This window comes from Oncorhynchus mykiss, chromosome 20 (assembly GCF_013265735.2).
Source record: "Oncorhynchus mykiss isolate Arlee chromosome 20, USDA_OmykA_1.1, whole genome shotgun sequence".
NCBI lineage: Eukaryota > Metazoa > Chordata > Actinopteri > Salmoniformes > Salmonidae > Oncorhynchus > Oncorhynchus mykiss.
The window spans coordinates 30689761-30711514 of NC_048584.1; the positions used below are offsets into that span (position 1 = coordinate 30689761).

At 41.4% G+C, this 21754-nt stretch overlaps 1 protein-coding gene across 29 annotated transcripts in view; it reads right to left on the reverse strand.

The window, feature by feature from the left end:
- The window catches only part of LOC110498787 (neurexin-1a), a 556706-nt gene that overhangs the window by 81195 nt on the left and 453757 nt on the right, over positions 1-21754 (reverse strand). For 21 of the 29 annotated variants that reach the window (XM_036956167.1, XM_036956159.1, XM_036956181.1 and 18 more), the window contains 2 exons: positions 18426-18597; positions 1456-1545 (listed from right to left, as the gene is read on the reverse strand). In XM_036956167.1, the coding sequence (XP_036812062.1) occupies positions 1456-1545; positions 18426-18597 (262 nt within the window). The remainder of the gene's footprint in view (positions 1-1455; positions 1546-18425; positions 18598-21754) is intronic. The other 8 variants (XM_036956174.1, XM_036956175.1, XM_036956173.1 and 5 more) reach the window with 1 other exon arrangement.

The window sequence follows — 21754 nt, forward strand, 5'->3', positions numbered from 1 at the left end:
GAGTGATGAAAAATAATCGCGCATAAGAAAAATGACAGATTATTTGCCCAGTCGGCTAATGAGTCGCGATAAATTACCCGTTGCTAGAGGCAAACCTCTCATGGTAATTTATTGCGGTTTGAATGATGGGATGGCTTGGAACAAAGGGAGAAAGAATAAAGAAAAACATTTACAGTTGTTGTAAATTAATGCACTGTAGCTTTGCTAAAAGGACAATCAAATCAACTTAACTGCAGGGAGGACATTAATCCTGGTAGGCGTGTGAATCTTGTCGCATTACTTCACAGCAATGTACTAAACTGCAATTGATTTATTCCTTGAAATAATAAGACAATCTTGGAAGTGTGAGTTTTTACTGCATAAGTAAAGGAATAAAAAAAGGGACAGATTGTCCATGAGAAAATGTCTGTAGAGAAAATAGACCTGACAGATGTGTCATCCTATAGTGTCCAATTATCCTCTTTGAATAGCTTCATACTTTAATTCCTTTGAAAACACTTACCACTTTTACCATTTACTGTTTAGTTTCATTATGCGAACCAAAAAACACCATTCAAAGTTGCGGAATGTATAGACTTTTTGAGTTTCATTCCGATAATTATCATACGTTTCTAAAGCTTTGCCAAGGTTTTAAAATGTTTCCTTTTACTTTCATCATCATCATCTCAAGACCGCCTTTTAGCAAGAAGTGAACGCAACTTAAAACTTACACGTGATATGAAAAATGAGGCACGTAACAAAAGAGTCATTCCTGACAGTAAAAATAACTGAACAAACTGAACCAGAAAACATTCAAATGAAAAAAGAACCATGGCACATACTAGTTGGGAGATACAACTTGGTTTTTAGAAACATACAAAAAGGCATGCACTCAAACTTTCACGTTTTATGATACATTTCCTTGATCTTCATTTCCCTATACATATTTACAAAATCTGTTAAAGGGACTCAATTTCTTTATGCCAATTAATATTGTACTCTATTTATCATTTAAATGTATTGCAGTTTAATCAGTATGATCCATTATAAACAACCACATACATGTATGTGTATCAAATATAACACTACAAAATATCAACTGAATGGATCATTTAACTGGACCTTTTTTAGTTGATCATTTAGGTGTTTACATCAAATAACAACAATGATATAATAATTTATGTACATTTTAACAGTGTTGACATTACTTCAAGAAATAGTTAGATTTATGTTTACAGTCCCTTTAACCTGAAGCTGACAGACGTATTAAACAGTTGACATCTCTAAAAAGAAGAATACATTATTATATGCAAAAGTGTGCAATGTTACTAGCTAGCTACATTTAACTGTTTTAAATCATTTAGTTTTATTTAAGTTTTACTGAACATTAATTTTTTTAAGGTTTATTGGTTACAAAAAGTATTACTGGGTTATGATCAAATTATTTTTATTTGAAGTTTTAATCAATGTTTTTACCTTTGTCGAGTAGCCATTCGTCAACTACTCGACCAAGTCGATATGGGATTCGCTGTCTAGCAATCGCCAGGCGTTCGTTATCATTGTTGCCTTTAAAGTTTAAAGAGACATTTCAGTGGTTAAAGTCTGTAAAGTCAAAGGTTAAATGTTAATACTTAATCATTGAGCTATAACAACTGCCACAAAGTTTTAAATATGTTTTTGACGTTTAAAAAAAAAAAACAGTTACCTACAACATTTCATCGACCCAACTTCACTTACTCAAATCATTTAATTTTAATTTTAGCCAACAAATTATTCCTATATTAATTGAGAATTAGCACGCTGAAGTTTCAACTAGGTTAGTTATGTTACTGTAGAAGCCAAAACCAAATCACAAATTTAAACATTTTCATAACATAAGTCTTGCCAAAATGATTTCCAAAAACACATTTTCTTTCTTTTCTTTCTTTCTTTTTGGCAGACTTTTTTAGCTAGTTATACATTCTCAGAATTTATCGTTTGTGAAAAACATTCAACCTTTTGCACACAGTTTATGGTTTAGAGTAGAAAACAAAGTATATATATACACATATATATATATATATATCTATATATATATATATATATATATATATATCAAACATATTCCATCCCCATTTAAACAAGTTTACAAATTACCAGATAACAATAACCTAACAAAAACATCTGCAATCTACATTTCAAGAATCGAAGACACAACATATTTAGGTGTTAAAATAGGTGCACAAAACACTATTCAAATAGCAGTGAAGGCTTTGACAACGGCTACAGTAAGTCAGGGTGATTACTAAGTTACGTAATGAAGTAGTTTAATGAGACCAAACTCTGCACTGCCCTTTGGATGTTTACCAAATAGCACCCTGTTCACTATATAGTGCACTACATTTGATCAGGTCAAAATAGTGCAGTATGTAGGGTTTAGGGTGGTATTTGAGACACAAACTTTTTCAAGACCAATCACTTCTCCAGAAAGAGAAAATTGCGACCTGCTCCAATCTTCCAGCAGATTGGCAACGTTTTGTCACATCAGAACATTAATTCTGTTTGAGCCGGTAAGGGTTCAGGGGACTAACAGTCATTCTGTTTGAGCAGGTAAGGGTTCAGGGGACTAACAGTCATTCTGATTGAGCAGGTAAGGGTTCAGGGGACTAACAGTCATTCTGTTTGAGCAGGTAAGGGTTCAGGGGACTAACAGTCATTCTGTTTGAGCAGGTAAGGGTTCAGGGGACAAACAGTCATTTAGTGTGGAGTGTGGAGCAAGAATGAACAGCAGCATCAGTGATTGGAGAAGGGATGGGGATGGGAAGAGAGATAGACAGAGAGAGATACGGATAGGGATGGATATGAGAGAGAGAGAGAGAGAAAGAGAGAGAGAGGACAGGCATTGACTGGGATGGATAGTAGCAGGGTTGGAGGGGTTGAAGGAGGTCACGCTCCGAGCTCGTGACTCAGATACAAAGCAGATCTCACAGGAACTAAGTCTGACTCAACAGGATGAGATGGCAAGTTGGATCGGCCTTGCAAAGGATTATTTTAATCATGTCAGTTGGAGTTAAGAGATCAAGTAGACAGTCAAAGTGTATAGGATGTGTACTCTGCTCTCCCCTCCCCACACTCTATCTTCCCTATTCCCCACATGGAAGCTGCAGGAAGGTCTGAGTGTGAAAGGTAAGAAAGATGTCTGTCATCCTGAGTTAGGAGATCAAGCCATACAGACAAAGGATAAAATATCCACTCCCCATATCTTAACTGTCTACACAGCACATGGTGAGAGAACTTAGAGTGGAGGAAGGTCTGGTAAGGTGGGTGAGTAGGCTACTCACAGTGTGTTTGGCTGAATAAGCTACTGACAGTCTGAACTTGTGACAGGGAGGTGAATGAGTGTTGCCTAGCCACCCAGACTCCTTGCTCTGGCCAAACGCTACGTCTCGCCCACGAACGTTAGATTCCGTTAGATTCAATGAGTCTGGATCTGAGTACCTCCCTGACCTTGATTGGTCCAGAAACCAATAGGTTGAGCCAGAGCCAGTGCACACGTGGGTAAATCAACGGTTTGAAAATGTGTTGTTGGCTTTGATACTCTTCATGGTTAGATACTATCAGATCTCTGATGACTTTGTTTTGTACAACTCCCCTCATGCCCCTCGTCACCACAAACGACTTCAATGATGACAGTCTCAGACCAAACGATAGAGCAGAGTTTAGAGTCCTCAGGCTAGAAGGAGAGGCCAACTGTGATATAAACTACAGTGATGCTGAGATACAGGCTCTGTTCCAATATCCACACAGGCATACTGTACCACTTGGACCAACTCATTGGTCTTGTTGTTAGAGTGTCCGCCCCAAGATTAGGAGTTCGATCCCCGCAGAGTCATAACAAAGACTGTAAAGATGGGACCCAAATTGTCTCTTCTTGGCACTCAGCATTAAGGAGATAGATTGTAGGTAAGGCCCTGCGATACACTACCGTCCTGTCCAGGGGTTGTATTTGTACATCAAGCTGCCTCACACTAAAAACAGGAGAACTGCTCCTTGTGTTCTGGTTCGCACAAGCCAAGGCTCTACCTGTACCATTTAGGGTTCTATTCTCGGCTGGCATTAAGGCGGCGGTAGTGTCAAACACACATTAGTTTGCAATTTCATAATGTAAAAACTGGTGCACTGATGTTTTCCAGGCCTAACGCCAGTCTAATATCAGTTCGCTTGCGCAAAAGATGGGCGGGGTGGAAATACTTGAGGTGTGTCCTTAAAAACATGATCCAAAGTGCTAATTTCAGACAGCCCTGAGAAGGATATTTAAGACCAAACAAGCTGGTTTTGGAGGCAACGCAGTTGGTTATGGCATGACTTTTTAAAGTGGAAATGCAGCCTATCCAGCCATGATACACACTGCCCATTTGCACATGGAACAAGAGTAGCCTAATGTGCTTTTGGTACCTGTATACTTCATATTTAGGAACATAAAAAAACACATGTTTCTTCCCATTTGGTTTCAATTGAATTAAAAACCAAGCATAGCCTCCCCTCCTCTCAATGAAGGCTTTTTTTTGTCTGCCCAATGGAATCGCAAGGTAGTCAAGACGATAAAGGGTTTGGCTCCTGAGGCCGCTTGGAAATGAATCTTAATCACCAAAGCTTTATTAAAATATCAAGTATGAGAGGAGTAAAACAGTGAGCTGACTTTCCCTTTGTATCTATCTATGCATTGTGGGCAGGCCCACACTATTTTAGCCATGCAGGTCCTGCTTTGATGTGCGTAAAACCCTCCATAGTCTGTGCTGTTTTAAAATGATATGCCCACGCGGAGAAATGATGGTGGTTGTAAATGTGACTTAGCCTTTTTAAGACAGGTTGTTTTTTCGTTTTGTTTAGAATTTTATTCAAATTATTCATTCTTTATAGGCCTTATCTATTATGAACGTAAGCGTTCTTATTGACAATGTTTGGCATGTCCATGCTCAGCCATAATGCAATTTACAGTAGGCCTAGACCCTATATCAGTGTGAATGCTTCTGAAGCCATGCAATCACTTAGCAAAATGTGGACTGCAAATGGGTTCAAGTTAACCTATTTCCCAAAGATGGGATAGGTCTACATGTTGTTATTTCATTCATGTAAGCCATTTAACAAACTATAAAGGACTAACAGGCAATACAGGCAATACACAAAAGACCATAAATACGCAATCTGAAGCAACCAGATATTTAGACAGGGAGCACGATCTGATTGGCCAGTGAGTGGACAAGCCTCGACAAACCAACAACTTAATTGTCCATCAAAATTCAGCCCTTTCACACCAATGCCAGCAAGTGCGCCGATAACTGTGATAGTGAAAATAGCTATACTATTTCTGACACACCCTTGAACCTATAGCGCTACCACCTGCGCTTAGATGTACAATTGTGCTAATTTAGTTAAAATAGAGCCCTTAGAATGAAGCAATGTATTTTTTAAGTTTTAAGTTTTAATGGCACATGCACAAGTACAGTGAAATGCCTTCGTTGCAAACTCAAAACTCAACAATGCAATAATGCAATTGGGCATGCATTCTGTGGATTACTACAGTAGTATTGTTATTGGGACATAGTCAGTTTGGCGGGAGGGAGGGTTTGGCTATTGATGGGCCTTCATCCCTTCTGTCAAAGCTATATGACAGTGCCAGAATGTTGGTTGGTTGGGCCAGCTTTTTCACTTTGTTTGTCACCCCCGAGGGTCCAGGTTGTGTTATCTGAGAGGAGAGGAGTGGTCAGTAGGAGGAAGAGCCCTGGTTCTTCTCAACCCCTGGGATACAGAGAGGTCAGGGAAGCGAGAGAGGGAGAAGAGAGAAGGAGGAATGGAGTGAGGGAGGGAAGATGTGGGTTGTGTAGGACGAAGCAGAGCACGCTGCGGGAGAGAGCAACTCTCATTCTGGATTCCTATTACTTTTTTACTGCTTTCTTTATTTCTGCAATTCTTTCTGTATGTTTATGCCTCCCAGTTATCTTCTGACAAAAGAGTAATCTCTCTTCAAATGATAGGGTTGAGAAAATTGTACAGTCTCCTTTTTAGGCTATTGGCAAGACATGTAAACACTATGTAAGACCCCTGAGAGAGAAAGAGAGAGAGAGAGCGAGAGTCTTGGGAGGGTGAGGAGACAAACAAAGACACACACACACACACACACACCGAGTAGTACACATGCTGTATACTGTATGTAGCTACTGCAGGTAATCAGACGCTATCGTTTTTTCATACTATGGACCATAGTACTACTCTCTCCATCCTCTCTTTCTGTATTAAAACTCTGATTAATTTAAGTGTGATAGCGATATCAATTACACTTCAGGGACATTTGTTTTTATATACTAACAAAACGATGCTGTGCTCTGGTTTTAAACACAGCAACACCCATACCCATTCATCATACCCATTCATTCTGTTCTAGACAGAGTACATGGTGATCTGGGCAAGGGAACAACGGGACAGGGACAAACCTCTACCTTATCTCCCACCTCCAGACAGCAGTGATTGGGACTGAGACGCCCCCCCTGTCCCCCCAGTCCCAGTTGACCTGGCTCACCCATGCTTCTTGTTTTCTTTGTGTTAATAAAGTGGTCAGATAAGACCTGGCTTTCATCTCATTACAAGCTCTGAGAACAACGCCCCCTCGCTCTCTGCTCCACATTAAATGAACAAAATATGAAAATGGTTTCTTCCACTGTTCCTTTAGAGAGAGGGCTGGGAAAGAATTAAGCAGGAGGAGAAGATGGAGATGGAAGAATTTGTCTGATATTATTAAATAAGTTTTATTTTTTATATATACAGTATAAGGGACTTGGGCATAAGAAAGCGCCAGTGCACTGATTATTGTTTTGTAGCTTTTCATTTGGACTCACCAATGGTCTGATTGGTTGTACACTAGATTGAACTGGAGCTCACAGAGACAGAATACAGTGTGTGTGTGTTTGTAAACCAGCGCAGACAGAATAATACAATCGACTGCCTGCCCCGTGGATGGCGTTGCGTGTCATTACTGATTGTTCACTACTTCTGATTCATTACTGCTCCTGCAGCCATGGCTAAAAGAGCAGAAACAAATCAAACCTTCCCCTTCCGGGTCTGACCCTGAGAGGAGAAGGGACGGAGAGGGAGAAGAGAAAGAGAGGGGGGGATATGAGAAAGAGATCAAGAAAAGGAGAGGGGGAGAGAAAGAGACAAAGAGTGAGCAGTAATGAGAAAGATAGAGGAAAGAAGGGATCAAGATCAAAAGAGGAGGGAGGGTAGGATGGAGAGAGTGAGAAAGGGAATGAGAGAGCGGAGTTAAAGAGAGCAAGGGAGCTTTGTAAGTGCATCATGCTCTGATAACAGTAGAAGAATAAGGCCAGGGCTCCCTAGTCCATTCTCTTTGTGTGCTGTGTGGTAGACAGGCTTTTAGCATTAGCTGTTCCCTCCAACAGAGTAGTTTACTACCCTGCTACTGTACCCTCTGGGCCTCACGCAGACAGAATATGGTGTGTGTGTGTGTGTGTGTGTGTGTGTGTGTGTCTGCTACCCTGCTACAGTACCCTCTGGGCTTGACAGCACCATTGTTATGGTATGACTTCCATGACCCAGACTCTGGATAAGGAAGAGGGTCTGATTTCTGAGGCTGCCTGTCCAACTCTTTTGTACTCCACATAAAGAGGGAACGAAAGGGGAAGAAGGAAAAAGAACGGGAGAAAGGAAAGAGAACTGGGCATCTAAGACAAATGGATGGGTTGTTTTGAGTCTGCATCTACTTCCCAAATGGCACCCTATTCCCCTTTATAGTGCACTACTTTTGACCAGGGCCAATAGGGAAACCCATAGGACTCTGGTCAAAAGCAGTGCAGTATTTAGAAAATATGGTGTCATTTGGAATGCACACGGAGCATCTGATAATTGGGCTAAGGACATTCTAATGCCTCAATAAATGGGTATGATGTGACCTTTTAATGAGATTATACCAGGGAAGGCACTTGTGGTGCAATTATTCCCCCCTGCTTTTCACAATGGTGATCCCCTCCATTCCTCCACCCTTTTAATATTTCTCTCTCTCTCTCTCTCTCTCTCTCTCTCTCTCTCTCGCTCTCTCTCCCTCGCTCTCTCTCTCTCTATATACGTATATATATATATCTCCCCGAATCTCTCTCTCTATTTCTCTATCTTCCCATCTTTTTTTATCTCTGCCTCTCTCTCTCTCTCTCTCTCTCTCTCTCTCTCTCTCTCTCTCTTTCTTTTTGTCATCATTCCATATCCTCAGCGTCTGCTCTTATTATGATGTCACTCTGGAACCTGCCAGTGGCCAGTGGCTGGGGGGCGGCCATTACCCTGCTGCCTGTAGTTCTGCCTCGGTCTGTGACAGTCTGCATCCCAAATGGTACCCAATTGCCTATTGCCAGACTGACAGAGGCATTGATGGAGGCTCATCAAAACATAGAGGAGCTGGGAGAAATACAGTATTAGGGATAGTTAAGTGGGGAGGGCTCGGGAAAAGGGAGGGGGATGCTGTACAGTAATTGTGATTAGAAGTAATTGACTGGTGTTATAGGATGGCATGTAAGCAGAGATAATACTCACACAGGGCATCATTTACTCTAGGATGTTTGCATTGAACTAGCCATTTTTTTTTTTACTGGTAGTTAACTAGTTAGGACTTGAATCTGGTAAGAAATGTCAATAATGATTTAGAATCAAATGAGACATTCCCTCTCATCCCCTATTGGAAAAAATATATAATTTGAATATGCGTCTGTTGATTAGATCTTGTTTGGAAATTCAAAACTACCGTTGTAACATAATATTGGACTGCATATCCATGTTTGACGTTATTTCATATAATTATCAAAGATGTCCAACAAAGCCAGAATTACAATGAGTGACACCAGTAGGACAGTCTTTGTTAAGGCTGTAGGTTTATAATACTATATCACCCTCATGTGTTCAGCATTTGTTCTGCTAGATGTGAAATACAAGGATATGTAATTACTAGACACAGTTCTTCTTATCTCTCTCCCACTCCTCTTCCCTCCCCCATTTTTTAGTTACATTTAAATTCATTCGGGTGGTTTATCAGTGGTATCATAGAGCTGACTATGGTAAAGTGGCACAAATCAAATTAAGCTCACTTAAGATATATATATATATATATATATATATCTATATATATATATATTTTTTTTTTTGCGATGACTTTGAAAAACTTTATTCGGAAAGTTACATTCATTTCATGGCCTTTTACAGAAGTCCATGTCAAGTTCAAATGAAAAAAAGAAAATAAACAGGACTGCTCATTTAGTTTTGGAGATGGGGGAAATGTCAATCGTGTTTGTGTGTGCATAATGTGTCTCTCGTTTATAAATGAGGTCCAGAAAATACCAACCAAAGCTTCTCAATAAGATGTGTCTGTGTCTGCATTCACCATGCACTTATGTGTACTTATTGACAATGGCTAAAGAAACCATTTCCATTGGAAATAAGCTGTAGCCACACAAATGATGTTTAATCAGTTCAAAGTAGCAAGTGTTTTACTTGTTATTTAATTGCCTGTTTGATAATGAAGGTCATTCCAATATATTGGTTAGGAAATAAAACTAAAAATGATAACTCAATGTGAATGTTTAGCTGACAAGTATTTCATTTAGACTTCACTGATATGGACCCTTAAAAATGGTGTCCTTATTAGATAATAGGTTAAATAATATACTGTATATTTTGTAAAATATGGGCTTGAGTCCGATTGCAGATTTAGACAGCCAATTCATTCTAGACTCTTGACTCAGACATTCCGGAGGAGTTCTTGAACACAATTATTTCTGTCTTTCCCTCTGTGAGTTTAGTCTGCCGTTGAGAAATATTGTTGGTAAGTGAATGATTTGTAATTACTGTTCTCTATACACCAAATGAAAACCGGTGACTGAATTGATTAGAGAGCTAACCAACCTTCAACTAAATTAATCCACTTCCTTCTAGAAGTAGTTCTGTGCAACGATGAATCTTCAGAGTATTTTTGAGTATTTCAGTTTTTTGGGGCAAAGCCACAAAGGGGCTGTCTCAGAGAGTAACCAAATGAGTAAAAAGTGTTCAAATATCCTAAAGACTTACAGTATTAATGTGTGTGTGTGTGTGTGTGTGTGTGTGGGGTTATGCGTCTTTGTGTGCACGTGTAAATACAGTATATGTATGTGTGTGTGTGTGTTTCTGTCTGTCTGTGTGTTTCAAATCAAATCAAACTTTATTTGCAACATGCGCCGAATACAACAAGTGTAGACTTTAACGTGAAATGCTTACTTCCAAGCCCTTAACCAACAATGCAGTTCAAGAAGAGGAAAATATTTACCAAGTAGGCGAAAATAAAAAGTAATAATAAAAAGTAACACAATAAGAATAAGAATAACGAGACTATGTACAGGGGGCACCAGTACCAAGTCAGTGTGCAGGGGTACAGGTTAGATTAGGTAATCTGTACATGTAGGTGGGGGTGAAGTGACTCTGCTTAGGTAACAAACAAACAGCGAGTAGCAGCAGTGTACAAGAGGGGTGGGGGTCAATGTAAATAGTCCGGTGGCGATTTTTATGAATTGTTCAGCAGTCTAGCCTTTTGGTCCTAGACTTGGCGCTCCGGTACTGCTTCCCGTGCGTTAGCAGAGAAAACAGTCTATAATGATGGTGTTGGAGTTGTGCCTGGCCGTGCAGTCATGAGTGAACAGGGAGTACAGGAGGGAAGTGAGCACACACCCCTGAGGGGTCCCCATTTTGAGGATCAGCATGGCAGATGTGTTGTTGCCTACTCTTACCACCTGGGGGTGGACCGTCAGGAAGTGCAGGTTGCAGAGGGAGGTGTTTAGTCCTAGAGTCCTTAGCTTAGTAATGCGCTTCGTGGGCACTATAGTGTTGAACGCTGAGCTGTGGTCAATGAACAGCATTCTCACATAGGTGTTCCTTTTGTCCAGGTGAGAAAGGGCAGTGTGGAGTGCGATTGAGATTGTGTCATCTGTCGATCTGTTGAGGCGGTATGTGAATTGGAGTGTGTCTGGGGTGTCTGGGAGAATGCTGTTGACCATCCTTTCAAAGCACTTCCACTGTGAGTGCCATGGGGCGGTAATCATTTAGGCAGGGGGACTATGGTGGTCTGCTTGAAACATATAGGTATTATAGACTTGGTCAGGGAGAGGTTGAAAATGTCAGTGAAGACACTTGACAGATGCTTTGAGTACACGTCCTGGTAATCCGTCTCGCCCAGTGGCTTTGTGAATATTGACCTGTTTAAAGGTTTGGTTCACATGGCTACCGAGAGCATTATCACACAGTCATCCAGAAGAGCTGGTGCTCTTGTGCATGCTTCAGTGTTGCTTGCCTCGAAGCGAGCATAAATGGCATTTAGCTGGTCTGGCAGGCTCGCGTCACTGGGCAGCTCGTGTCTGGGTTTCCCTTTGTAGTCCGTAATAGTTTTCAAGCCCTGCCATATCCGATGAGAGTTAGAGCCGGTGTAGTAGGATTCAATCTTAATCCTGTATTGACGCTTTGCTTGTTTGATGGTTCATCTGAGGGCATAGCGGGATTTCTTATAAGCGCCCGGATTAGTCTCCCGCTCCTTGAAAGTAGCAGCAATAGCCTTTAGCTCGATGCAGATGTTGCCTGTAATCCATGGCTTCTGGTTGGGATATATGTACATACAGTCACTGGGGGGGGGGGGGGGGGGGGGTGGCATCATCGATGCACTGATTGCTGAAGCCGATGGCTGAGGTGGTGTATTCCTCAATGCGATTGGATGAATCCCAGGAACATATTCCAGTCTATGCTAACAAAACAGTCCTGTAGTGTAGCATCCGCGTCATCTGACCACTTCCGTATTGAGTGAGTCACTGGTACTTCCTGCTTTAGTTTTTGCATGTAAGCAGGAATCAGGAGGATAGAATTATGGTCAGAATTGCCAAATGGAGGGCGGGGGACAGCTTTGTATGGGTCTCTGTGTGTGGAGTAAAGGTGGTCCAGGATATTTGTCCCTTGTTGCACATGTGACATGCTGGTAAAAATTAGGTAGAACTGATTTAAGTTTTCCTGCAATAAAGTCCCCGGCCACTAGGAGCGCCGCTTCTGGGTTAGCATTTTCTTCTTTGCTTATGACCTTATAGAGTTGGCTGAGAGCGGTTGAGTTGGCTGAGAGCTTTTGAGTTGGCTGATGACCTTATAGAGTTGGCTGAGAGCGGCTGAGAGCAGTTGAGAACTCTCCTGGTAGATAGTGTGGTCGACAGCTTGTCATAAGGTACTCTACCTCAGGAGAGCAATACCTCGAGACTTCTTTAATATTAAAAATGGTGCACCAGCTGATATTGACAAAAAGACACACACCCCCACCGCTCGTTCTACCAGAGGTAGCGTCTCTGTTCTGCCGGTGGATGGAAAATCCCGGCAGCTCTATATTGTCCATTTCTTTGTTCAGCCACATCTCGGTGAAACACAAGATGTTGCAGTTTTTAATGTCCCTTTGGTAGGATAATCTTAATATTAGGTCATCAATGTTATTTTCTAACGATTGCACGTTAGGAAGAAGAATGGAAGGCATTGGGAGTTTACTCGCTCGCCTCCGGATTCTCAGAAGGATCCCCGATCTGCATCCCCTTTTCTTGTGTCTTTTCTTCATGCAAAAGGCGTGGATCTGGGCCTGTTTCAGTGAAAGCAGGATATCCTTCTCGATGGACTCTTTAAAGGAAAAGGTTTCTTCCAGTCCGTGGTAAGTAATCGCTTTTCTGATGTACAGAAGTTATTTTCAGTCATAAGAGATTGTAGCAGCAACATTATGTACACAATAAGTTAAAAAATAAGTTACACAAAACGAAAAAAATAACAAAATTGCACAATTGGTTGGGAGAAAGTAAAACGTCAGCCATAGTCTGTCTGTCCGTCTGTGTGCCTGTCCGTCTGTGTTTCTGTCCGTCTGTGTGCCTGTCCGTCTGTGTGCCTGTCTGCCTGTGTGCCTGTCTATCTGTGTGCCTGTCCGTCTGTCTTTCTGTCCGTCTGTGTTTCTGTCTGTCTGTGTGCCTGTCTGCCTGTGTGCCTGTCTATCTGTGTGCCTGTCCGTCTGTGTGCCTGTCCGTCTATGTGTCTGTGGAACAGTGAGTGTCTCTATTGCACAGCTACGATCTTATAGAAACCATAGAGCCAGTCAGTCTATTAACCCTACGGTGTATTCTGTGTTCCTCCATGTTCACTGCACGTCACAAGACATTAATTTCCCCCCATCTACCTGAGGCGAGGAGTGACGAGTGAATCTGTCCCCAGCCATAAAAACCCTCTTTAGTGTGGGTGAAAGCACTGGGCCGCCTGAAAAGGTCAACGAACAATACAGAAGAAGGAGAGGTGGGAGAGACAGGTTGAAATCATCTCTGGTTTGTACTCATGCCAAGATGGTTGAGTTAGACACAGGCAATCCTGATCCTATGAGCTATGCCCCTCCCCTATGTCTCCTCTCCTCACATAGGGCTGCTACGAGGAATTCCAGAAGTGGATTCTTAATCCTCAAAACCAGTGGTGATATCAAATATTTGTGATATATTATATTCTATATGATATATTATATTAGCGCTAACAATATTACTGTGCCAACGTAGATGTCCTATTTTATACAGAGATTTTAAAACAATTTGTATGTTGATGTAGTGCCCATCGATTATGAATGTTTCAACTGCTGTGTTGAGAAATCATGTTTTTACCATCAGTTTCTGTTTCAAAGAGCACCAAAACCTACAATAACCATGAGCCTCACGGTCTGTATCGTCCAATCACAGAGCAGATACAAGTCACGTGATCTATTAGCGGATCACTTGTTCCCTAACAGATTTTTTTAAATAGATTTTATTTCACCTTTATTTAACCAGATATGCCAGTTGAGAACAAGTTCTCATTTACAACTGTGATGTGGCCAAGATAGAGCAAAGCAGTGCGACACAAACAACACAGAGTTACACATGGGATAAACAAACTTACGAGTAGAGTAGCATGCATTTAGTTTTATTTGCATTTAAGAGCTGTTGGAGGCCACGGAAGAAGTGTTGAATGGCATTGAAGCTCGTCTGGAGGTTTGTTAACACAGTGTCCAAAGAATGGCCAGAAGTATACAGAATGGTGTCGTCTGCGTAGAGGTGGGTCAGAGAATCACCCGCAGCAAGAGCGACATCATTGATGTATAAAGAGAAAAGAGTCGGCCTGAGAATTGAACCCTGTGGCAGCCCCATAAAGACTGCCAGAGGTCCGGACAACAGGCCTTCCGATTTGACACACTGAACTCTATATGAGGAGTAGTTGGTGAACCAGGCGAGGCAGTCATTTGAGAAACCAAGGCTGTTGAGTCTGCTGATAAGAATGTGGTGATTGACAGAGTTGAAAGCCTTGGCCAATTCGATGAATACGGCTGCACAGTATTGTTATGATATCATTTAGGACCTTGAGCGTGGCTGAGGCGTGGCTGAGGTGCACCCATGACCAGCTCGGAAACCAGATTACATTGCGGAAAAGGTACGGTGGTATTCAAAATGGTCGGTGATCTGTTTGTTAACTTGACTTTCAAAGACTTTAGAAAGGCAGAGTAGGATAGATATAGGTCTGTAACAGTTTGGCTCTAGAGTGTCACCCACATTGAAGAGGGGGATTACCGCGGCAGCTTTCCAATCTTCAGGGATCTCAGAAAGAGGTTGAACAGGCTAGTAATAGGGGTTGCAACAATTGTGGCGGATAATTTTAGAAAGATTGTCTAGCCCGGCTGATTTGTAGGGGTCCAGATTTTGCAGCTCTTTCAGAGCATCAGCTATCTGGATTTGGGTGAAGGAGAAATGGTGGAGGCTTCGGCAAGTTGCTGTGGGGAGGGGAGAGCTGTTGACCTGGGCAGGGGTAGCCAGGTGGAAAGCATGGCCAGCCGTAGATAAATGCTTTTTGAAATTCTTGATTATCGTAGATTTATCGGTGGTGACAGTGCTTCCTAGCCTCAGTGCAGTGGGCAGCTGGAAGGAGGTGCTCTTATTTTCCATGGACTTTACAGTGTCCGAGAACTTTTTGGAGTTTGTGCTACAGGATGCAAATGTCTGTTTGAGAAAGCTAGCCTTTGCTTTCCTTACTGCCTGTGTATATTGGTTCCTCACGTGACTTGTATCTGCTTTGTAATTGGACAATATAGCAGCTATCGAGTGACATCATGTGTTTGCTAAAAGACCATGTGACTTGTATCTGCTCTGTGATTGGACTATGCAGACCGCTGCAGTTCAAACTCATAATAGACACATCCTTGTCCACTTACCCTCGCCTTATGCCCTTGGGGGAATCCCCGTCGGCGTCTTGGAGGGCGGTCCAAATGATTAGCCAAGCAAGGGAAGTTTGCAACATCAGCGCCTCAGCCATCATTTTTAGTCGAGTTTGCAAGTGTACAATTATGTTCACTCCGGGGCCTGAAACGCCCCATAATTCAATTTGCATCGACTGCACATCCGCTAAGAAAAGTCAGAGAAAACTTAAAAACATCATCAATGGAGAAGTCAACATACAAGTGTAAGTAAAAATAAATGCAAATAATTTAGAAATTGTGCTACTAATGCACATGACGACACAAACAGTTCTTGTAAAAAGTAAATATGTTTTTGTTTGGTTATCTTTTGGAAATTGTAGAAATAAAACTGTTTCCTTCTTCAGAAGTTAATTCATTTGCTAGCTATCATACAGTAGTTGTATATTAATAATTATATATTTAATATAAGTAGACATGCACTCATAATTGACTGTAGCACATATAAAGCACCCACAAGCTACCGGTGGCTGAAAACACAATCATTGCTAGATGAACGAGTGACGTATTTCCGGCCAAGGATGGTCCATTTAAAAATAATTCCTTCCTCCCTCGCCCCTTGCCCTGCAAGTGTATACTCGTCATTATACGTCATCAGAAGTGTCCACTTCATTTGAGGGCTGAGGGGATAGGGTGTGTCTTTTAAGTGTTTGGACCGCAGACACAGTGTTGTACCCGTGACTTTTTTTCATATACCACAGTTTTTTTCCAAGCAATTTCTAATATTTTGTATGAGCGGTTCACCCCATTCAGGGAGGCCTGTTGGAGCCCTATACAAGGCAAGGGCTGTATTCCAAACATGTGAAAGACACACCCTCTCCCCTCAGCCCTCAAATTAAGTGGACACTTCTGATGACGCATCATGATGTATGATATGAACTACCATTCCAGTGTTTTACTTGCTATATTGTATTTACCTTGCCACCAAGGCCTTTTTTTGCCTTTACCTCCCTTCTCACCTCATTTGCTCACATTGTATATAGACTTGTTTATACTTTATTATTGACTGTATGTTTGTTTTACTCCATGTGTAACTCTGTGTTGTTGTATCTGTCGAACTGCTTTGCTTTATCTTGGCCAGGTCGCAATTGTAAATGAGAACTTGTTCTCAACTTGCCTACCTGGTTAAATAAAGGTAAAATAAATAAATAAAATAAAATGATGAGTTGACGCTTGCATTTCCCAGAAATGTGTCCCATGGTTGTGTTTTCAGTCACCATGGAACCACTGGTAGCTGTTGTGTGTGCTTTGTTTGCGCTACAGTCAATTATGATTGCATTTCATGTCTTGGCTAGAAGACAACGCATCCGCAGACATCAAATGCTAGCCATCCGACAATATCAGGTAAATTGAAAATTACAATGCATAAGTGTGATGTCAGGGAAAGTTGTATGCGCTAGCTAACGTTTCAAAAGCTAACCAAACAAAAACATCATTACTTTTACGATACGTGTTTGTGCCGTCATGTGCATTAGTAGCACAATTTCCAACTTATTTACATAAATGTTTTATTACACTTGTATGTTCAGTTCTCCATATTGATGTTGGTTTTAAGTTTTGGCTGAGTTTTGTTAGTGGATATACAATCATTGTGAATTGAATTATGGGGCGTTTCAGGCCCCGGAGTGAACAGAATTGTACACTCACAAACTCGGAGGGCTGAGGGGCTTACGTTGCCAACTTCCCTTGCTTGGCTAATTGTTTGGACCGACGGCAAAGATGGCCTCGGGGATTTCCTCAAGGGCATAAGTGGAGGAGGGTGTGTCGTTTATATGTTTGAAACGCAACCAAGCTCCTTCCCTATTACTCAAGCCCCTTCCCTTGTCTTACACCCTGCCCCTATAAACTAGTCCCCTCCTCCAAAGGCTCTTTGAATGAGAACTGTCATGGCAGAGAGTGGGTAATATGTTAATATTATATCTTATACATCTGATATTATAAGAATACAGTGAAAATGTTTGCCATTGCAGGCATCATTGAGTCTCCCTTCATGATGTTTGTCCAGAGGATAGACGTAATCCTTAGAGGAACTGATATCACAGGAAGAGACATGGCCATTCCAATATTTCAATCGTTATGTCAATTAATGGGATCTTAAGAACAAATATCCCCTGGATTCACTTAACTATTGCATTTACTTAGAGTAGACCATTTTGCAACACAATCTCCAAAGAAACTTGGCGATAACTGCCGCAACAGAGATATGTCATGGCTGGTTGCTATTTTAATTAGAGTATATTTTGCATATGTCATCAGTCAGTCAAATGCGCAAAAGTTTAACCGAAACTAACGTAGACTAAAATTAGGAAGTCATTCAGAGATTTTGGCATTAGGGTAAAGTTGATTCATTCCGAGATTTAGGAATTAGGGTTAAGTTTAGGCATTGATTCCAAGTGTTTAAGGTAAACGTTTAGGTTTGGAATATGGTTGAAACACAAAAAATACAAAACAAGCGCCTAGCACTGGGATTGAACCCATTCGTGTTGCCCCTAGTGGACAGTAGGAAATTGTCACGGAAATAAAATGCCATCCCATACCATAGTTTCACCATTTAAGATATGCCTAAATATGCCAGAATTCACCAGAATTTGCTGTCTTGACTTACTTCAGTGAAAGCAACAGGTGTCAATAGGTAACAAAATGTTTTAATTTCCTGGTTCCATTAACCTGTATGACAAACGCTGTCACCTATATTGAGACATGGTAAATAATTCACCTGACTTGGATCGTCTGTAGCCTTTGTCAAAGCCTTTTTAGCAGTTCAAATGTTGTGAATTCAAGACCCCCCAAGCGTTGACATTTAAAGCCTTCTCAACCAGACAGTCATCGTTCTCCTGACATGTTGACATTTGAAAGGATACTGTCTCGAAAACCAGATGATATTATCATGAGAAAGAAGCACAGTATATATATATATATATATATATATATAAGACACACCAACCAACAAAACAACATCATTTCATACACCATTTAAAATAGCCCAATATTTAACCTCAATATCAACCTTTCCTGACAACAGTTGCCCTTCTTGGTCATTTCAAGCACAGGTACATTCAGACTATGGTAGAGAGCACTGTGAGCAGAGAGGATGCTGGGAAGGTAATAAGGCGTGTCTTACCTGTGGGATAGCGCTCTATGACAGGTAGGTCATCCACCTGTAGTGTGGCGTTACCGCCACTCCGCGTAAACTTCACTATATGGTACTTTCCATCATTTACAAACTTTGCTGTCTCCTCGATATTTATGTCGTCCGTTCCGACATTAAATATAACTGCAATGTTTCCTTTTTCCTGTTGAGACAAAGAAGAAAGAGCAGAGAAAGTTTAGAGATGAGAAGGAAGAGTATTTTGTATGTTCCAAAGCAGGTGTTTGGTTGCTTCATAAAGAATAGCAAGGTGTAAGAGTCATTGTGTTTGTGTAGTGATGATGATGCTGATGACCACATCCAGGCGGTGCCACTCAACCTTAGTTTCCATGTGATTAAGTTTACAAAATGAAAGGAAATGGTAATCTAATCAAATCTGAGACTTTACAAAGAAGTACATCTCAAAATAATGCAGCCATTTCCTTGTCAATATAAATGTAGTTATCAGTTCTAATCAAGTGATACAACAACGTCCACAATCAATATGTATTTCTGTTTAGCCACTGAAATCAGGTTCCAACCAAACAATACAAATATGAGTAGGCTACATATTGATTAGATAATGCATGCTAATTCAGTAGGGTGAGCAATGTTTTCCCCAAAAGTCTATGTTTTAAGTCTCCCGAGTGGCGCAGCGGTCTAAGACACTGCATCTCAGTGCTAGACGCATCACTACAGACCCTGGTTTGATCCTGGGCTGTATCACAACCGGCCGTGACCAGGAGTCTCATAGGGCGGTGCACAACTGGTCTAGCGTCGTCCGGGTTAGGGGAGGGTTTGGCTGGGGTTGTCCGTCATTGTAAAATAAGAATTTGTTCTTAACCGACTTGCCTAGTTAAATAAGGTTAAATAAAATGAATACATATGTATAATAAACTAAGTTGTCCATGGTGTGTATTTTTTACTAAACCACCTCTGTTATTTTATGAGCGACAAGATTCAATGACACTCAGAAACATTTTTTACTGACAATTTTTCCCCCTACTCTTTTCATATCAAGATGACTATTTCGCCTTTGGGATAATGAGAGAGACCATCTGTGTATTGCTATGTGCCCCAAAGCACAGTTTAAAACTCTCCTCATCAGTTTAACCATCAGGGCTTTAGAATCCAAAGAGAAGGTGGGAATCTAATTTCAGGGCAGATTGTATGTGACATTCAGATCCTGAGTAAATCGCAAAATGATACTGATTCAATCAGAGTTTCACATCAAACAGGAATTAAATGCTAAAAAAATAAATAATGTTCCAGCAGGGACATGTTCACTTTTGTCTGGCTGTTCCATGTCCCCTACACAGGTCAGGCAGTCTCTCTTTCAAGTTCATGTCTTATTATTTGTCATATGTACAGGCTACACATGGTATACACCGTCCAATGAAATGCATGCTTGCAGGGTCAATGCAGCAACAACTAGAAATAGTAAAAGATAAGAATACAAACAAAGTAAATGGCTTAGTAAAGTAAAAGTTCTCTCTCTCTTTCTCACCCCACCCCCCCTCTCTATCTCTCTATCTGAGCTGGTACTGTATGTAGGGAGCAGTTGGTTGGAGGATCAACCCTACAGCGCAGTACAGCAGTACACTGCATGAGATTATCCAGTCAGCATAGCCTCTCTCTCTATCTTTCTTAGCCCATCTATCTCTCCTTCGCTCTCTCTGTCTATCCCTCCCTCCCTCTCTCTCTCAGCCACCTCCCTCTAACACAGAGTAAGTAGTGAGCACATCCCACAGCCAAAAGCTACTTCCCAATTAAAAACATTTGTAGTGTGTCACACCAGATTACCGAAACTAGGACGGTTCTCTGGTTTATAAATGTAATTTCAAAGGAAGCCAAGCGCTAACACAAGATCGTAACAACTGATACCATTAAAGCTACAGTAATACATTCCCTCACTCCCCCACAGCTCTTGTTTTGAAACAGACAAACAAAAAAAAGAAGGGAGAAAACTCTGCAGTTAAAATGTTGATAATAAATCCCACTTTAAAGCTACAGTCTGGGAAGCTGTTTGATGGTTACTTCAATTATTGATATGTACCATCTGCTATACACCAGAACAAGTGGCGGGGACCCTGTTTTGTCCTTTTTCAAATCACAGAATTTAGTTTTAAACTGAGTTTTAAAGAACACGATCTGAAGCCTGACCCCTACTCCATGTATGAAGGAGAGGATGATGGGATTGAGGCATGAGAGAGATGGAAGGATGATCTGGAGGGCGTGGAGCAGAGGAGTGGCACTCGGCCTCAAGAGTAATCTTCTTCAGGAGGGGAATAGACCCCCTGTGGCCTCTCCAGGATCACAGTGTGTGTGTGTGCTTGAGTGTGTGTGTGTGTGTGTGTGTGTGTGTGTGTTCCAAGATCACAGACATAGAGCTTCATGAACATAGCCCGGGGGCCTCACACGGGGAACAATGCTCATCAGATGAGCACAGTAGCATGGCCGGTTATATTGACACCAGGGCTGTGTATAAAGTGGCACCCTAGATACTGCACTACTAAATAGGGAATAAACAGAGTCACTAAATAGGGAATAGACGCATTCCAGGCCCCTGCACTCCACCGTCAGCTGAGCAGATATACAGAGAGAGGGAAGGCTAATGAATGGTATGAATGCAACAGAAAAACGTATCCATACATTGCATTCTCTGATAATGGAATTATTTTGTCTTTTTTAAGCAGATTTTTTGCAATGCTTGCAGTGTGTACCTCTTTTCTCAAGGACTCCTGCATAACATCTGACTGCAGTGACAGCACTGTGTTGTGCTGAGCGGGCAACTACCTAGCTAGCTACTTTCAAGGACTGTCAAATGCATAACTAAAAATGACACTAATTCATAACTTTATGGGGCCCTTACTCCACAGCAAAAAAATTACATCAAAACAGGTTTAGTAAAAGAGACGAAAGCAATTAAAGTCAGGCTTTTAATAGTCCTCCTTCAATCGCTGTTTAATGATCCCCAATGTCTCGTTAATGAATTCACTGCATTTAGTCACAAATTGCCTTTACAATGTTCTAAAGCAAAAAGAACCAGTGTCCTTTGAGAGGGAGAGGTGGGAGCTTAGGGGCAAAGAGAGATGAAGGTAGAGAAGGGGGAGAGGGCAAAACAGAGAGAGAGAGAGAGAGAGAGAGAGAGAGAGGATCTCTCTCTCTCTCTCTCTCCATGATGTACTACTTTTGACCAGGGACTAGATTGGAATACCGAATAGGGTGCCATTTGGGACACAGTCCCAGTCCATCTTACTGCAGCCCTCTATCCCGCACCAGCTCTAGCCCTTCTATACCCCACTCCCCAGGATAGAGAGCTG